Source organism: Schistocerca serialis, chromosome 10 (genome assembly GCF_023864345.2).
Source record: "Schistocerca serialis cubense isolate TAMUIC-IGC-003099 chromosome 10, iqSchSeri2.2, whole genome shotgun sequence".
Classification (NCBI taxonomy): Eukaryota; Metazoa; Arthropoda; class Insecta; order Orthoptera; family Acrididae; genus Schistocerca; species Schistocerca serialis.
Window position 1 is genome coordinate 178761601 of NC_064647.1, and position 18132 is coordinate 178779732.

The 18132-nt window shown below is 44.1% G+C and overlaps 1 protein-coding gene across 1 annotated transcript in view; it reads left to right on the forward strand.

The window, feature by feature from the left end:
• Positions 1 to 18132, forward strand: part of LOC126424647 (serine/arginine repetitive matrix protein 1) — a 653808-nt gene that overhangs the window by 417593 nt on the left and 218083 nt on the right. Inside the window, exons 4-5 of the mRNA XM_050087379.1 lie at positions 3833 to 4027; positions 14429 to 14717. Coding sequence (XP_049943336.1) covers positions 4004 to 4027; positions 14429 to 14717 — 313 coding nt within the window. The 5' untranslated portion in view covers positions 3833 to 4003. The remainder of the gene's footprint in view (positions 1 to 3832; positions 4028 to 14428; positions 14718 to 18132) is intronic.

The following is an 18132-nucleotide window of genomic DNA, read 5'->3' on the forward strand; positions in this document are numbered from 1 at the left end:
ATGGAGGAAGAGGAACATCTACTTTCACATGTCGGAATTCGACAGCGGCATATTCAACATAGTGCAACATCTTGATAGCCTCACACGTCTAGCGCCCGAGAGTATTGTCAAGTTGTGCTCTCTGGTGTGCCGGATCATACAGCCATGTCACGTGCCTTGAGTTAGGAAATCGTCTTGTTTGCAGTAAGGAAAGAGTCCACATCAACAGCGCTACGATGTCTGGTGCGCATTTAGGATGGCGACCCTTGTTGCGGCTTTCCTTGAGATAGCAAAGAAAGAGAGGTACTTCAATAGCGATATGCTCAACGACAATACTCGTCACACGAGTGGCACCACGTCATATTTCCTGACGAGTCACGGTTCTGCAGTCAGCATCACGACTGATGTATGTGCAAGCTCCAGTGAGAACGAACATTGCCAGATAGCAATAGTCATCGTCATGTGGGAACAGTACCTGACGTAATGGTACAAACTGCTATTGGATGCACATGTCCACCTCTCTCTAGCATTGCTGGCTGTTTGGACAGCATCTGTTTTAAGCCTAGCTGCTGTGCCATACCTTAGTGGTCTTCAGGCTGTTATCATTCAAAAAATTAACGCAAGAACGCATTTTCCAATTGCTGTCTTGCTCTACGTCGATACAGAAGGTCTTCGAATGTTACCCTGGTCAACGCATTCTCCAGATCTCTTACACTTGGAAAAGTGTGGATGCTGGTTGCCAAGAGACTGGCTGTCACCGCATGGCAACCACTATAGTTTATGAATGCTATCCTAGAGCTGAAGCAGTATTGGAATGACCGTCTCATAGATGTCACCCAGGCTCAGTTCGGTTGTGTTAGAGCAGCACCCTAGCTAACCCTGAATCACTCCCAAAATTTCATCATATGTTCTTTCAAATGTAATAGCAAAAAGTTCAACAGTCAAAATCGCTCATTATTATTTTATTTTTGATGACTGTTTCCAGCAAATCTAAATTTCCACAATCATATTTTATGCCGATCATACGTACAATACATGACGGATCGTTCCAGAGACATGCAGAAAGTGGCTGATAATAAAATAAGATTAACATAAAACATCATGTGTACTGTGCTGACTGGTCAAGCTCGCGTCCACAGACAGGTTTAAAGGAGAAAATTATAATTAGCGATCTTGGCTGTTGAAGTTTTTCTTCTATGTGTCATATTACTTTAGATCTCTCCCATACCTGAATGATGTCAAGCATATGCAACGTACACTGAAGCGCCAAAGAAACTGGTATAGGCATGTGTATCCAAATACAGAGATATGTATACATCAAGAATACGGCTCTCCGGTCGATAACGCCTATATATGTAAAACAACTAGAGCCTGGCGCAGTTTTAGATCGGTTACTGCTGCTACAATGGCAGGTTATTAAGATGTGAGTGAGTTTAAATGTGGTGTTATAGTTTTCGCATGAGAGATCGGACACAGCTTCTCCGAGGTAGCGATGAAGTGGGAATTTTCACGTACGACCATTTCACGAGTGTACAGTGAATATCAGCAATCCGGTAAAACATCAAATCTCCGACATCCCCGGGACCGGAGAAAGAGCCTGGAGAAACGGGACCAACGATGACTAAGGAGAATCGTTCATCGTGGCAGAAGTGGAACCTTTCCACAAATTGCAGCAGATTTCAGTGCTGCGCCATCAACAGGTGTCAGCGTGCGAACTATTCAACAAAACATGACCGATATGGGATTTCAGAGTCTAAGGCTCCCTTGTTAACTGCACGATACAAATCTTTACGCCTCGCCTGGGCCCGTCAAAATCGACATTGGACAGTTGATGACCGGAAACATGTTGCCTGGTTGGACGGGTCTCGTTTCAAATTGTATCGCGCGGACGGACGTGTATCGGTATGGAGACAACCTCATGAGTCCAAGGGCCGTGCGCGTCAGCTGGGGACTGTTCAAGCTGGTGGAGGCTCTGTGATGCTGTGGGGCGTGTGCAGTTGGAGTGATATGGAACGCCTGATAGGTCTAGATACGACTGTGACAGGTGACACGTATATCCTGTCTGGTCACCTGTATACATTCATGTACATTGTGCATTCCGACGGGATTGGACAATTCCAGCAGAACAATGCGATTCCCCACACGTCCAGAATTGCTACATAGTGGCTCCAAGAACACTCTTTTGAGTTTAAACACTTCCACTGGCCGCGAAACTGTCCAGACATGAACATTATTGAGCATATCTGGGATGCCTTGCAACGTGCTGTTCAGAAGAGATCGCCACCCCGTCGTGCTCTTAAGTATTTTTTAACAGACCTGCAGGATTCATGGTGTCAGTTCCCTCCAGCACTACTTCAGACATTAGTCGAGTCCGCTCCACGTCGTATTGCGTCACTTCTGCATGCTCGCCCTATACGATATTAGGCATCATACGCCCGCTAAACCCGCTGGGCAGAACAGGTAATAGGAGTGTGTAAAGAGCCAAAAGCTGAGGTCAGTTTCTCCTTCTAATTGTCATTTATTGTAACTTAATAACTTTTACAACCAAAGCGGCACATAGCCAGAACTTTACCGAATGCAACTCTTTTCGGCTGAAGGCCTCCAAACAAGAAATCTTAACAAATCAACAAGGTAAAAATCCAGTTAAGATAGCAATAAAATGATTTGAAAAAAAAAAACAGCAAACATACGGAAAGTGCAATACAAATGGCTGAGGGCCTCAATTAGATTTCAAAATTTTAGAGTATATTACTATAGACTTTTAAAGGCAGAAGGCCAGAATGTTTATGGACAAGAAATCTTAAAAAATCAACTAGATTAAAATGCAATTAAAGAGGTAAATCAAATAAGTTAAAAAGGTTTCACGGCTATGTGGAAAACCTCAAGGCTAAGCAGACAGAACATACGTATGCAAGGTGCAATACCAATGGCTGAAGGCCACAATTAAGTTTCGAAATTTTAAAATATATTACCATAATCTTTTAAAGGCAGAAGGCCGCAATGTTTAAGCTTGAAAGATAAATTTATAAATTAATTTTGCAAAATTTTTAAGAAAAATAAAAAAATAACCATAAGCCTTAAATTTAAAGTAGCTGACAACAGATAATTAAATACCGGTGGCATTCAGAAGCCTCCAGGGAGGTCGGTCTGCCCTCGTTCACTTAGGCTAGTCAGGTGAGCCCAACTATACTTGATCCGTCGGAACCCAATCACGGGACAGCCACGGACCGACCGACACAACGACTTGCTTTCCGTCAATCAGTATATGAGAACTCAAACCGGAAAGGTTACAAACGTGAATCCACAATGGAGTATGTCTTAACTGTCAGAATTACTCACCATGTTGGACAGCGACAACAGGTGAGGAAAGAACGCAGGCCGGCCGAAGTGACCGAGCGGTTAAAGGCGCTACAGTGTGGAGCCGCACGACCGCTACGGTCGCAGGTTCGAATCCTGCCTCGGGCATGGATGTGTGTGACGTCCTTAGGTTAGTTAGGTTTAAGTAGTTCAAAGTTCTAGGGGACTGATGACCTCAGATGCTAAGTCCCATAGTGCTCAGAGCCGAGAAGAACCACGACGTAACCGCTACAAGGGCGCGAAACCAAACACAGATAGACAGCGAAGTTCACGAAAACGCATAGCTGGGAGTGAGCACGGCTCAGTGCAGGTGCACCAGTTTCTTTGGCTCTTCAGTGCACGTTCCTTCTACCGTACTGTACGCACCCAGTGTTTGCTACGTTTTCGAGCATTGCAGTTTAGCGGCCAGCAGCGTAGATGCAGGGAATGCCGTGCACACGCAGAGGCGCTATCTGACTGTGTGCTGACAGCAGGTTTTTGCCCTCTCTGCTGGCAGGCGCACCCGGCCAGCAGCAGCGGCGCTGAGTCTGCCAGAAGCAGAGCGACATGCCGGCGGGAGCTGTGGTGTCCAGGGCGGCCGAGGCGTGCAGCTGAGGGCGCGGCGGCTGGGCTGTGCCGGCGGCTGGCAGCTGGGCTGGGCTCGCAGCCATGACGTGAGGTGCGGAGCATGGCCCTCACCACCGGCGTACCGGTAAGACCCTAACTCTATACAGATTTCATTTACTATTTGTTGCTATTTTTACTTGTGGTCTGCAGCCTCTAAACGACTGAAAGCGGTGTGTCACACTTACAGTATCTGATCAAAAGTGTCTGAATAGCTACTAGTCGACATTAATATGGGGTCTGTCAACGCTAAGCCTTATGTCGACTTGAACGCTGCTGGGGAAGCCTTCAGTGGAGTGTCTCAAAGTCTCTGGAGGAACTGCAGACCGTTTTCCTACCAAGAGCCGCAGCCAGAGAAAGTTGTGGTCCAGAATGAGATTTTCACTCTGCAGCGGAGTCTGCGCTGATATGAAACTTCCTGGTAGATTAAAACTGTGTGCCGGACCGAGACTCGAACTCGGGACCTTTGCTAGTTCTGCAGGGTTCGCAGGAGAGCTTCTGTAAAGTTTGGAAGGTGGGAGACGAGGTACTGGCAGAAGTAAGGCTGTGAGTGGTACTTGGGTAGCTCAGTTGGTAGAGTACTTGCCCGCGAAAGGCAAAGGTCCCGAATTCGAGTCTCGGTCAAGCACACAGTTTTAATCTGCCAGCAAGTTTCGAAAGTAGTGGTGTTCAACCCTGGGTGTGGAGCGAAGTCGGGAACAGAATTGTCTGCAAACCACAGAGTGCACTAGCAAGCTCATGCTAACAGTCATCGTCTCCGAACCGTTCCTTTATTGTGTGCAGGATACAATACTGTAAAATGTATTCATGTCCTTCCGTATTAACGTTGTGGAAATCGCAATGGATTAGCCGAGCGATCTGAGGCGCTGCAGTCATGAACTGTGCGGCTGGTCCCGGCGGTGGTTCGAGTCCTCCCTTGGGCATGGGTGTGTGTGTGTGTGTCCTTAGGATAATTTAGGTTAAGTAGAGTGTAAGCTTAGGGACTGATGACCTTAGCAAAAAAAATGGCTCTGAGCACTATGGGACTTAACATCTGTGGTCATCAGTCCCCTAGAACTTAGAACTACTTAAACCTAACTAACCTAAGGACATCACACACATCCGTGCCCAAGGCAGCATTCGAACCTGCGACCGTAGCGGTCACGCGGTTCCAGACTGTAGCGCCTAGAACCGCACGGCCACACCGGCCGGCGATGACCTTAGTAGTTAACTCCCATAAAATTTCACACACATTTGAACATTTCAAATCGCAATAACAAGACCACACCCTAATTGATGACCCTCCCCCTATCGTAAAACCACCTGCTCCATACTTCACCCTAAGCACTACCCATGGAGGCATTCATCAAACCCAATTCCTTGTATCGGAGTACACAGGGTGCAGGGTGATTCATCACTTCAAAACAGCCGTCTAGAGTCACCGATGCCCCATGGCGTCTCTCTTTACACCACCTCTAGTGTCGCTTAGCACTGACTACAGAAATTTGTGGCCTATGAGTAGCTGTTAGAGCACTGTCTCCCATTCCTCTTTACTCCTTGTGCAGGCTGGCTGCCAGCAGCACTTTGCAACTCATGAGTGATTCCTTTCGCTGATTTCATGCTATTCCTTACAACCACGCCCTGCCAGTGCACGTCGGTCAGTGTTCGTCAGTACATCAGGTCAGTCCGGTTTTGGTTTAGTTGTGGTTCTTTCTTCGCAGTCCACACCACAGTCAAAATAGTCGACTCGGCTAGCTTTACAAGGTTTGAAATGTCCCTGACGCATTTCTTTATCAGGTGACATCCAATGACTAGTCCACGTCCGAAGTCACAGAGCTTCCCTGATCTACGCGTTCGGCATTACATAGGGCTGTCCAGGTTCTTTTGACCAGATAGTCAATAAATGTTATTGCTACAGTCCATAGTACGTTACAAAACTGTATCCTTTTCTATAAAAAAATCCAGCACTATTTTACAGCACTATTTAAAAAGAAGGAAAAATCAATGGAAAGACACTGATCCAGAGATGGAGGAGGAAATTCACAGGGAAAGAGAGAATTACACTGAGAAAAGCAAACAAGTGTTAAGAATAATAAAAAAGAGGTTACCGGTAATGGAAAGAAGAGCTAAAGAAAAATTGGTAACATATTGATAGGTACACGTGTTAATAGTTCACAATCGTATTATTGGTTTACCTGCAGATGATGAAGGGCAGACAACCAGTCGCATTCCACGACTCTGTGTCCTTGGGGCTGCAGCACCGCCGGCACTCGGAAAACGTGGCTTGCTTTATTCTGGCAGCTGTTCACACTGACTGGTCCACATGTTTGTGGCATGTAGCTTGTGCAGCGGATGCGCCCGTCCTCCTATCGTTACTCCGACACTGCAGACGTGCGTTCTTCCCCCGTTCTGCTGCAGGGGGACCAAACTGCAACAGCTGGTACTGACCTGTAGCTCAGGAGTCAAAACTCCTCGTACGTACTTGCATAAATCATACTCTTGGTAAAATATATGAAGTTCAAATCGTGGCTGTATACTCGAATAGAGTCAGACTCTTTTCCACCCATACCCTGCCAATAGGTGCCAAATGTGACCAGTCAGGCAAACACCTTGAAGGCCGCGGGTTTATCTCTGTCACCATCTTCTCAACTTCGTCCCTACGTATGTCAGCGCCCTGTATGCTCGACAACCCGTGTTTTCTCATGCATTTGATGATGTCTGCACAAAGTTTGACTGAAACTCGTTCAGTATTCCGAACCTACGGGTTACAAGCCACGTCCCTTCACAACTTAACCCTCTCGTCCAACTATAGATTGGGGTAGGTACAGTCTGTAGATGCTTTCCGGGATGTGAATGACAGATTCTGCTTGTCAGCTTAGCAAATAAAAAGAAACATGCTGCCTAGTACTCTCCTGTTTCCTGGACCGTGGACACACCAGACTAAAGTACCTACAGGAAGAAATTCTTTTGCGGCGATAAATGACTTCTTTAACGAAGGGAAGGGGAGGAAATAACAGACCAATCAACAAGCAATTGAAATTATGACAACTTCATTCTTGATAAAAACAAACAAATGCGAGCAGTCGTGTCACAAAGAACGGAACTTATCCAGCGCGCAGTTGTGGGTTATATGAAGAGCTTCCGACGTGCTTTGGGTGAAGCTAAGTGAACATAGAAGATAGAATCAAACGATGAACAATCATAACTCGTCTAATCCTAGAGAGAGTGATAAATGAGGAAGCGTAGATGAATCTCCAAAACCGAGAGTCATGAACGAAAGCAGTTAATCACTGACGAAGTAGCCACGAACATTCTACAGCGGAACGTCTTCACCGACGTTGAGTGAATCTACACATGGTTGTTTGCGAGGTGATGGAAGCCAACATATGTATGGCGAAGAAGAAGCAACTATCGCACTCCTTGCTGCTAGTCAGCAAGTGAAACAGCCTAAAAACTGCAACGAAACGGAGCTGTGAGAGGGTCTCTCACATCCAGACCTCCAGATGTCACACACTCAGATCGGTGTCAAACGTTCTATGTCAATAGAGTACCAACCAAAACTCCCATCTGGTTCGCACTGTGCACTGTTGTCCAGCAGAACGAGCGTAGAATTTAATTAAAAGTAACACCAAACCTACGGGGCACAGGGAAAGTGTATCTGTGAGCAATTAATGCAAATGGATTCCACGGGTGAGTTGATAACGGTTAAGGTCGTTGTATGCAACGCATTTTATTAATTTTATTTTATTTTTTTACTGCATTGAAAGCGTTATACAGGACAATACGTTTACGACATGTTAAAGGGCTGTTTGGAGTTTACAGCAATGTCCTCTTGGCAGTCTGCTTTCGCTTTGTTTTTTTGAAAGTACTAAATCTATAGAGCACATTTGTAGTTTCACAGAATATACAATCAGAACAGAAAAATAACGAAACAATTGCTTCACACGTGCGGACATAATAATAATAATAATAATAAAACCCGTGGAGGCCCGGGAAAAGAATAGGCCTCCGGTATGTTCTGCCAGTCGTAAAAGGTGACGAAAAGAACAAACCACTAAGAGGGCTAACCCCCATTTTAGTGTGATTAGTTGGTTCAGGACAGAACTAATGAAGCCTCGGACAAGCGCTGCCATGGCCGGGGACGACGCTTGAACCCTATGCCCGTCGACAATGGTAACGACACTGCTAGCCACACGGAAAATGATTTAAATCCAAATAGAGGTGTTTTGTAGAATATGCATCCTGCAACCACTCTAGAAGGAAAACAAAGACAGAGGATGAGATGGTCAGATGAAGTTAACCGACACCTCATATTCTGTTATTACCAAGCAACAAACTTAGGGACCAACACAACTGGATACAAATCACAAGTATACACAAAATTCATTACCAGATATCCAGAATTAAAAATTTTAACAGAACAACGACTAGCTGATCAGATCCGTGTGATAATCAAAATAACAGGATACCCCAGTCAGAATTAGAAAACATCAAACAACAAGTACAACAAATACTGGAACAAAATAATGTGCAATCAGAAGAAGAAGAAAATACAGTAATGGACTCAAGCATCCCAGAGCAAACAAACAAAGAACAACACGCATCAATTAAACAATCAGAGGAAAACGAAATCTTAAGACAGCCACCAGAACAAGCACAAATAGAACACGAAGTGACACACATGTTAGATATAGAAGAAAAATTTCAGCTGACATATATAGAATACAAAGACACAAATACAGACATTAGACCATTCTTACATAGACCACGAAATAACCCACAAGCCGGCCGCGGTGGTCTAGCGGTTCTAGGCGCGCAGTCCGGAACCGCGCGACTGCTACAGTCGCAGGTTCGAATCCTGCCTCGGGCATGGCTGTGTGTGATGTCCTTAGGTTAGTTAGGTTTAAGTAGTTCTAAGTTCTAGGGGACTGATGACCACAGTAGTTAAGTCCCATAGTGCTCAGAGCCATTTGAACCATTTTTTTTAACCCACAAGTCGAAACAACAGTAACAACTATCAACACAATCATACACAACAAAATAAATGAAAACACAAGTATGGAAGAGTTACAACTACTGGTTTATATAGGAGCACTCACTACACTAAATATACACACTAGGCAGAGATCAGAAACAACCAACACACAGAAGAAACCCACAAAACCAGCATGGCAACACAGGCTTCAGATCAGAATAGAAAAACTGAGAAAAGATATCGGATAGCTAACACAATTTATAAGAAATGAAATATCAGACAAGAAACAAAAAAGGTTAGGTAAAATCTCACAACAAGAAGCGATAGAGCAATTAGATGAAAAGAAGCAGAAATTACAAGCATTGGCCAAACGATTTAGAAGATACAAAAAAAGTGAAAATAGAAGGAAACTAAACGAAACATTCAGCACAAACCAAAAGAAATTTTACCAGACAATAGATAACACACACATTAAAATAGACAATCCACCAAACATAACAGACATGGAACACTTCTGGAGCAACATATGGTAAAACCCGGTACAACATAACAGGCATGCACGGTGGATACAAGCAGAAACAGACACAAGCAAGATGATACCACAAATGCCTGAAGTGATAATTTTGCAACATGAAATCACCCGAGCGATTAATTCTACACACAATTGGAAAGCCCCTGGAAAAGATAAAATAAAAATTTCTGGCTAAAGAAGTTCACCTCAACACATTCACATCTAACTAAATTATTTAACAGTTACATTGCAGACCCATACACATTCCCTGATACACTTACAGATGGAATAACTTATCTGAAACCTAAAGATCAAGCAGACACAGCAAACCCAGCAAAATATCGCCCCATAACATGCCTACCAACAATATACAAAATACTAACTTCAATCATTACCCAGAAATTGACACATACAACACAGAACAAAATTATAAATGAAGAACAAAAAGCCTGTTGCAAAGGGGCACGAGGATGTAAAGAGCAACTGATAATAGATGCAGAGGTGACATATCAAGCTAAAACTAAACAAAGGTCGCTACATTACGCATACATTGATTACCAAAACGCTTTTGATAGTGTACCCCACTCATGGTTACTACAAATATTGGAAATATACAAAGTAGATCCTAAATTGATACAGTTCCTAAACATAGTAATGAAAAATTGGAAACCACACTTAATATCCAAACAAATTCAAATAATATCACATCACAGCCAATACAGATTAAGCGTAGAATATACCAAGGAGACTCATTAAGTCCTTTGTGGTTCTGCCTTGTTCTGAACCCACTATCCAACATGCTAAACAATACAAATTATGGGTACAATATTACTGGAACATACCAAGACAAAATCACACATTTTCTATACATGGATGATCTAAAACTACCGCCAGCAACAAATGAGCAACTCAACCAATTACTAAAGACAACAGAAGTATTCAGCAATGATATAAATATGGCTTTTGGAATAGACAAATGTAAGAAAAATAGCATAGTCAAGGGAAAACACACTAAACAAAAAGATTACATATTGGATAACCGCAGCGACTGCATAGAAGCGATGGAAAAACAGATGCCTATAAATATCTAGGATACAGACAAAAAGTAGGAGTAGATAATACAAATATTAAAGAAGAACTAAAAGAAAAATATAGACAAAGACTAACAAAAATACTGAAAACATAATTGACAGCAAGAAACAAGACAAAAGCTATAAATACTTATGCTATACCAATATTGACCTACCCATTTGGAGTAGTGAAATGGAGTAATACAGACCTAGAAGCACTCAATACACTTACACGATCACAATGCCACAAATATAGAATACATCACATACATTCAGCAACAGAAAGATTCACATTAAGCAGAAAGGAAGGAGGAAGGGGATTTATCGACATAAAAAACCTACACTATGCACAGGTAGACAATTTAAGAAAATTCTTTATAGAACGAGCAGAAACTAGCAAAATACACAAATCAATCTCTCATATAAATACATCGGTTACACCATTGCAATTTCATAACCACTTCTACAACCCCTTAGATCACATAACATCAACAGATACGAAAAAATAAATTGGAAAAAGAAAACACTACATGGCAAGCCCCCGTATCATCTAACACAGCGACACATCGATCAAGACGCATCCAACACATGGCTAAGAAAAGGCAATATATACAGTGAGACGGAAGGATTCATGAGTGCAATACAGGATCAAACAATAAACACCAGATATTACAGCAAGCATATTATTAAAGATTGCAATTCCACAACAGATAAATGCAGACTTTGCAAACAACAAATAGAAACAGTAGATCGCACCACAAGCGGATGTACAATACTAGCAAATACAGAATACCCCAGAAGACACGACAATGTAGCAAAAATAATGCATCAACAACTTGCCCTACAACATAAACTAATAAAACAACACGTTCTCACATACAAGTATGCACCACAAAATGTACTGGAGAATGATGAACACAAATTATACTGGAACAGAACCATTATAACAGATAAAACAACACCACATAACAAACCTGATATCATACTCACCAATAAAAAGAAGAAATTAACACAACTAATCGAAATATCCATACCCAATACAACAAATATACAGAAGAAAACAGGAGAAAAAATTGAAAAATGCATCCAACTGGCTGAGGAAGTCGAGGACATGTGGCAAAAGGATAAAATTGACATTATACCAATTATACTATCAACTATAGGAGTCATACCACACAATATCCAACATTACGTCTCAACGCAATACAGCTACATCCAAACGTATATATACAACTACAGAAATCTGTAATTATTGATACATGTTCAATTCCCCCAAAGTTCGTAAATGCAATGTAACATATACCGTACAGTTAAAAGGAAGTCACGCTTGATCAAGGTCCGGTTCACTTTCCATTTTTAACCAGACATAACGTCTGAGAAAGGAAAGAAATAATAATAATAATAATAATAAAAATAATAATGGTAATAATAATGATAATAATAATACAGATAATAAAACTAGCAGTAGTAAATAATAAGGTTAATATATTACTAATTAAGCATTAATTAATAATTAATTATTAATTAAGTGCATAACGCACAAAAATTCTTCTGTGGCATTTCAACATTTCCATCGCTTGAGGATCGTTCTCGCGACGATAGTGGAGATGTCGACTCTTGTCCATTCCCTTGGTCACAAACGAACGATTCCGCTCCGATCGATATCCAGTGTTTCTTCTTCTGTGATGTTCGACTTAATCCATTGATCAATTATGTCCAGTAGGAATGCTGCAAACTTTGCCTCATCTTCAGTTACTTCCGGCGTTGTACGATCGTCGTTCAATAAGAACTACCCCACTTTTTTTTCAGAACATCCTTATTGATAAGAGTCAGAATTTGGTGACAATATACATCGACATGTCTTGTGGATGTCCTATTTTTCTCCATCACGTTCTTTGGTCATACACCAACGTTGTGGAAGAGCATGTATTCCCTGCTTGTAAAAGCTCTTGTCCTGTAGGCGTAGCCATGTTTTCGCTGCGTTACTGACACTCTGGTCATCTTCAAAGTGTGTTCCCCGTTGGGAATCTTTAAGCGGTCCATAGAGGTGGAAGTCAGAGGGTGTCAGATCTGGACTTTAGGGTGAGCATTCGTGGAACCCATCGTCAGCAGCTCCGAGAGTCTCGATCATTGCGGACGCACTTCCAATGCTGACCGACAACCGTAGAGCCAATTTTCGATTTGGGATGCGCCGGCCGGCACGAATAATGGCATCTGCACGATTCAGCACGTCTGGAGCAGTGGCTGTGACAGGACGTCCCGAGCGTAGCTGATCATGGAGCTGTGTTGCTACATTTCCTGAGGTTGTAACTTTCTTTACCCGCTCCCCAACTGTACTTCCATCAACTGCAGCACCGCAAAACACTGCACACAAACGTCATGGATGTTCACCACGGTTTATTTTTCTGCAAACAAGAATTCAATAACAGCACGCTGCTTGTAATGTGCGTAGTATGTGGACGCCATTATGACGCTGTACTACGGCTCTGCTATCTGCCAGAACGGTTTGAAACTTCATTGGCGCACAGAACAAACGTCAAATGTGAAGCACCAACAAGAACGTTTGTGTATGTATATTAATAGCTTTTTTAAAAAAAATGCTATGCATTATTTATTGAACGGCCCTCTTATGTACACGACAGTTGCTATGCGACAGTTCAACGAGAATGTCGACAACGTTCCAGGGAACATGTCGCACAACAGCAGTGCCCGTAGCGTGCGAACTGGATACCAACTGCAGACCCATTTGTCTGTGCGCGACTCTAGCCACAACACCCACATGTAATGTACGCGGCGCTGCCATCTGCAGTCACTTATTATTATTATTAATACTTCTGCACGTGTGATGTAATTGTTTCTTTGTTCTGTTGTCCCACTGTTTATGCTTATTCTGCGAAACTACAAATGCACTAGCTGCTTCATCGCGAGAGGTGTCTGTTACGTCGCACATGTCTGACAGAACACCACACCTATCTACATAAATGTACTGTCTATAGGTTTGCTACTTTCAACTAACGAAGCGAAAGCAGACTGCCAAAGCATCATTGCTATAAACACAGAAAAGTGTTTTTACGTTTCAGGAAACAGTTTCACGTGGCAACCATTAAAAAAAATGCTGGCAGTAGGGTTAGACGCCACCCTTGCTATGACGACCTAACGCGTTATCAAGTCACCCACGGAATACACTCGCATTAATTACCCACAGACATACATTTCCTGTGCTCTAGTAATTCTGGTGTTACACCCATCATCAAAGAGTGTTAGGTCGAAAATTTTGCACCTCACGAGGCCACACACGGCGTTTATTTACTAGCAGCAAGGGCATAGCTTTACATTTTTGGTTATTGGGTTAGGGAGTGATGCTTTTCGTGTATTACGACGACGGATCTTATTCTTTACGAGATTCCAGACCGACTGCATGCGATTTAGGTCTAGATCAATGGTTCCCAACTTTTCTGAAACCGTTACCCCCCTTGTCCTCCTCCCTCCCCCCCACCTCCCCCGCACCTTTTGGTCCAAAGCTAGGTATTGCTAGCGTATAGGAAATTCTTTGTGTCGATGCCATTCTCACGACTTTTTCTCTACCTCCAACATTCCACGCTTGCATTATGCAAAAAAAACAAACAAAAAAACAAAAAAAAGTTCAAATGACTCTGAGCACTATGTGACTTAACATCTGAGGTCATCAATCCCCGCCGGCGGGTGTGGCTGAGCGGTTCTATGCGCTTCAGTCTGGAACCGCGCGACCGCTACGGTCGCAGGTTCGAATTCTGCCTCGGGCATGGATGTGTGTGATGTCCTTAGGTTAGTTAGGTTAATGTAGTTCTAAGTTCTAGGCGACTGATGAACTCAGATGTTAAGTCCCATAGTGCTCAGAGCCATTTGAACCATTTTTTGGGGAAGGCGAGCTGTCCCGTTGCGCTGAACGGCTGCGTGTGGTGTGCGGTGTTGCAGCAGGTGAACGCCAAGCGCGCCACGTACCGTCAGCGGCGGATGGGCCCTGCGCCCTTCGCCTCGCTGGAGGACCTCAGCGACGACCAGGACAGCCCGCCGCCCAGCGGGGGCGGAGGAGGCGGCAGCGGGGGCGGCAGTGGGGGCGGCAAGCTGCCGGGCATCCGCGAGGATCCGCAGCCGTCGTCGTCGCTGCACACGCCGTCCACGCCGCGCATCGACATCTCGCGCGCCAGCTCCAGCTCACACCACGACTCCAACAACAGCTCGCCGGAGAGGGAGCTCTTCGCAGGTCAGTAGCCGGGGGCTCTGCTGCCAACTGACGGTGGTAATAGGCGCGAGACAAGGAGGACCTCGGCTATTCTGTCGCTTCCTAAAGATCCACATACCGGAATGAATTAAGTAAGATGTAGGGTTCAGTGTCCCAGTGACCACGAGGTCATTAGAGGAGGAGCTCATTCTCAGGGTGGGAGAGGATGGGAAATGAAATCACTCATTCCGTTTAAAAGGAAACCATCCCTGCATTTTCCTAAAGCGATTTAGGGAAATCAACGAAAAATCTCGATGGGTGTATAGGTATCTGAACTGTCGTCCTATCACATGTGAATCCACTGTGCTACAACTGCCTCAGCCACCGCAATGCATCTACCAAAATGATATACAGCACGGGATGTAGAGGGGGATAGGAGCTTCCTACCTCTCTCCTGTTCTGTAAGCCTTTATACCACTGACAACTGTATCTCCTGCCGTCAGGACGACGTGTGCCCATGAGACGCTCGATAATATCCCAAGGGCTGGTTCAAATGGCTCTGAGCACTATGCGCCTTAACTTCTGAGGTCATCAGTCGCTTAGAACTTAGAACTAATTAAACCTAAGGACATCACACACATCCATGCCCGAGGTAGGATTCGAACCTGCGACCGTAGCGGTCGCTCGCCTCCAGACTGTAGCGCCTAGAACCGCACGGCCACTCCGGCCGGCTATCCCAAGGGCGGCCGTACACAGTCCAGTCACTTCAATGTGACCACCGCCTATGTTCGATATCAACACGCTATAACTACTCACAGATCGAAGGTGGCACCAGAAGCACCAAAGCGAGTCAGGGGAATACAAGAAATAGTGCAGTAGTTGTTGTAATGCAGAAACAGACCACTTTTCCTCAAGTCCAGAAGGGCGCAATGATTGGCTTTCGAGCCAAGAGTGGAAGCATTTCCGAAACGGCTGAGTTTGTAAAATGTTTGTGTGGCGTCATAGTTAAAATATAACATGTGAGGCAAACTGGCGCTATCCAAAACTGGCGCCGAGACATCTGTAGTACACCGCGGGCCATAGATAATGGAGGTGAACGACAGCTGCGGAAATGTATATGGGCAAATAGACGTCCAACGAGCAACTGACCACGCAGATGAACGAAAGGTCAATTAACAGTGACTGCGGGATATCTGTTCAGCGAATGCTACTGCACAAGGGCCTCCACAACACAACAGGTGCCTCGTTCATACACCCATGCTGGCTGCTGTTCATTGGCGACGAAAGCAGGAATTAGCACGCCACTACCGCAACTGTACGACCAATGAGTGCCGACAGTTGGTCTTTCCAGATGAGTCACGTTTTATGTGTGCTCCATCAGACAGACGCCCATTGGGGTGATTGGCCCTGAAAGAATCATGTAAGGATCCAAGACGAAGGAGGGAGGGCTATGCTCAGGCGAACGTTTTCGTGGCGTTCACTGGGCTATCTCGTTACTCTCGGAGGCATCGTTCTGGAAAGCACAATTGATCAACACAAATATGCATCTATTCTTGGGGACTATGTCCAACCGCACATGCAGTTTGTTTTTCCTCGGTACAATGGCATCTACCAGCAGCCAATGTGACATGTCACACAGCTCACAATGTACGTGCATGATTTTAAGAGTACCAGGATGAGTTTACCACACTCCCTGTGGCCACCAAACTCCACAGATTGAAACCCAGTCGATAATCTGTGGGACCACCTCCATCGGAAGTTGGCGCCATGGATTCTCAACCGACAAACCTAGTGCGTCTTGACATGGCACTGGGGTCAACATAGCAAAAAAATGGCGCTGAGCACTATGGGGTTTAACTTATGAGGTCATCAGTCACCTAGAACTTAGAACTACTTAAACCTAACTAACCAAAGGACATCACACACATCCATGCCTGACGCAGGATTCGAACCTGCGACCGTAGCGGTCGCGCGGTTCGAGACTGTAGCGCCTAGAACCGCTGGGCCATTCGGCCGGCCGGTCAACATAGCACATCCCAGTCAGTACCATCCAGAAAACTCATGGACTCTCTTCCTGCACGTCCACCCTGCAAAAGGTAGTTGTTTAGGTTTTTGACAGGTGCCCACATCAATGCGACTGGACAGTGTATAATCATAGCAGGCTATTCCAGTTGGAGTGCCCACCCGTGCACAGTCGGGCACCTGCGGGTAGTGTTGGGCAGGCCTCGGCAAACAGTAGTGAGCGTCCACAGAAAATTTTCTAGAGGGTCACGATGCTCTAAAATCAGCTTCTTTTTCTCGAATGTTCTACCGGAGGAATATAATGCTCCCTAGCTATCAGACAGTGGATAATTGTCCGAATTTTCGTAGTCAAATGGGTAATGGACAAAAGCAGTATTTAGTTCTTGGACGTGTAGTTTAGTTTTGCAAAAATAGATTTCATTGCTTGAAAGTAATCAGGATAAGTAACAATGAAACTTGGAAAAAACGGCCAAGTGTTTTGTGGAATGATCTGTCCAAAAGAAAGAAATAAAATAGATTAAAGAAACATTTGATGCACCTTTGAATGACAATTGAAATCATGTACAGCACATGAGGTGTAGACTGAGAATTTAAGGTTCAGTCTTTAGCTTGCAAACCTGCAATTTTAAAGAGTACTAGAGGGTATTTGTCAGGTAGATTATGTGGACGGTCTGTTGCTGTGTTGCGTTTCCACATTTCTGCCTTCAGATTCTCAATCGGCGCCTCATTTTCTGTACATGGTTTCGAGCGTCACTCAAAGCCTCGTCCAATGTTCCTCTGATCTATTTTATTTCTTTCTACCAGACAAATCATTTCACAAAACAAGTGACCGTCTTTTCTTCAAAACTTTTTTTTCTTATTTAAAAGAATTGATTAATGTCGAGACACTATAATACTGGCTCACTACAGTCATTGATATAATACCAATATTTGCTAAACGAGAGGCTTAATGCAATGACTGGAAATCACATTTAAAAGTGTACGAGATTTCTGTAATGGATGAGGGACGGGAGAATCAATTGCCCCCCGCACCCCTCTTCCCCTCTCACCAGCAGCTCCTTGTGGATGCTGATGTGCTGACCCATGGGCAGCTAGGCAACCTGACGGTCGTACTGCCTGCCATCAAAGCGTTTCTTTGACTTCAGCAGCAACGTCTTAGCAGCGTCAGATTTCGTCACACGTATGCGGTATTGAACCTAGTGCCTGTATTTTGACTACTGTTTTCTTGTTCTTTTATTTCACACTAAATAGTCTTCTTTTCGTCTCAGGTGGTTGATTCTTTTATTCTTTGCTCGTATTGAATCTATGCCCGCACATGTTCCTAAACATTGAGGCAGTGCCAAAACTTTTCTGTAGCACTGGGATGCTTATTGGTGGACAGTGTCGTAGAGTTTTTTTTGTTTATTTTATTCATTTGTTTAGATTTTTGTCACCT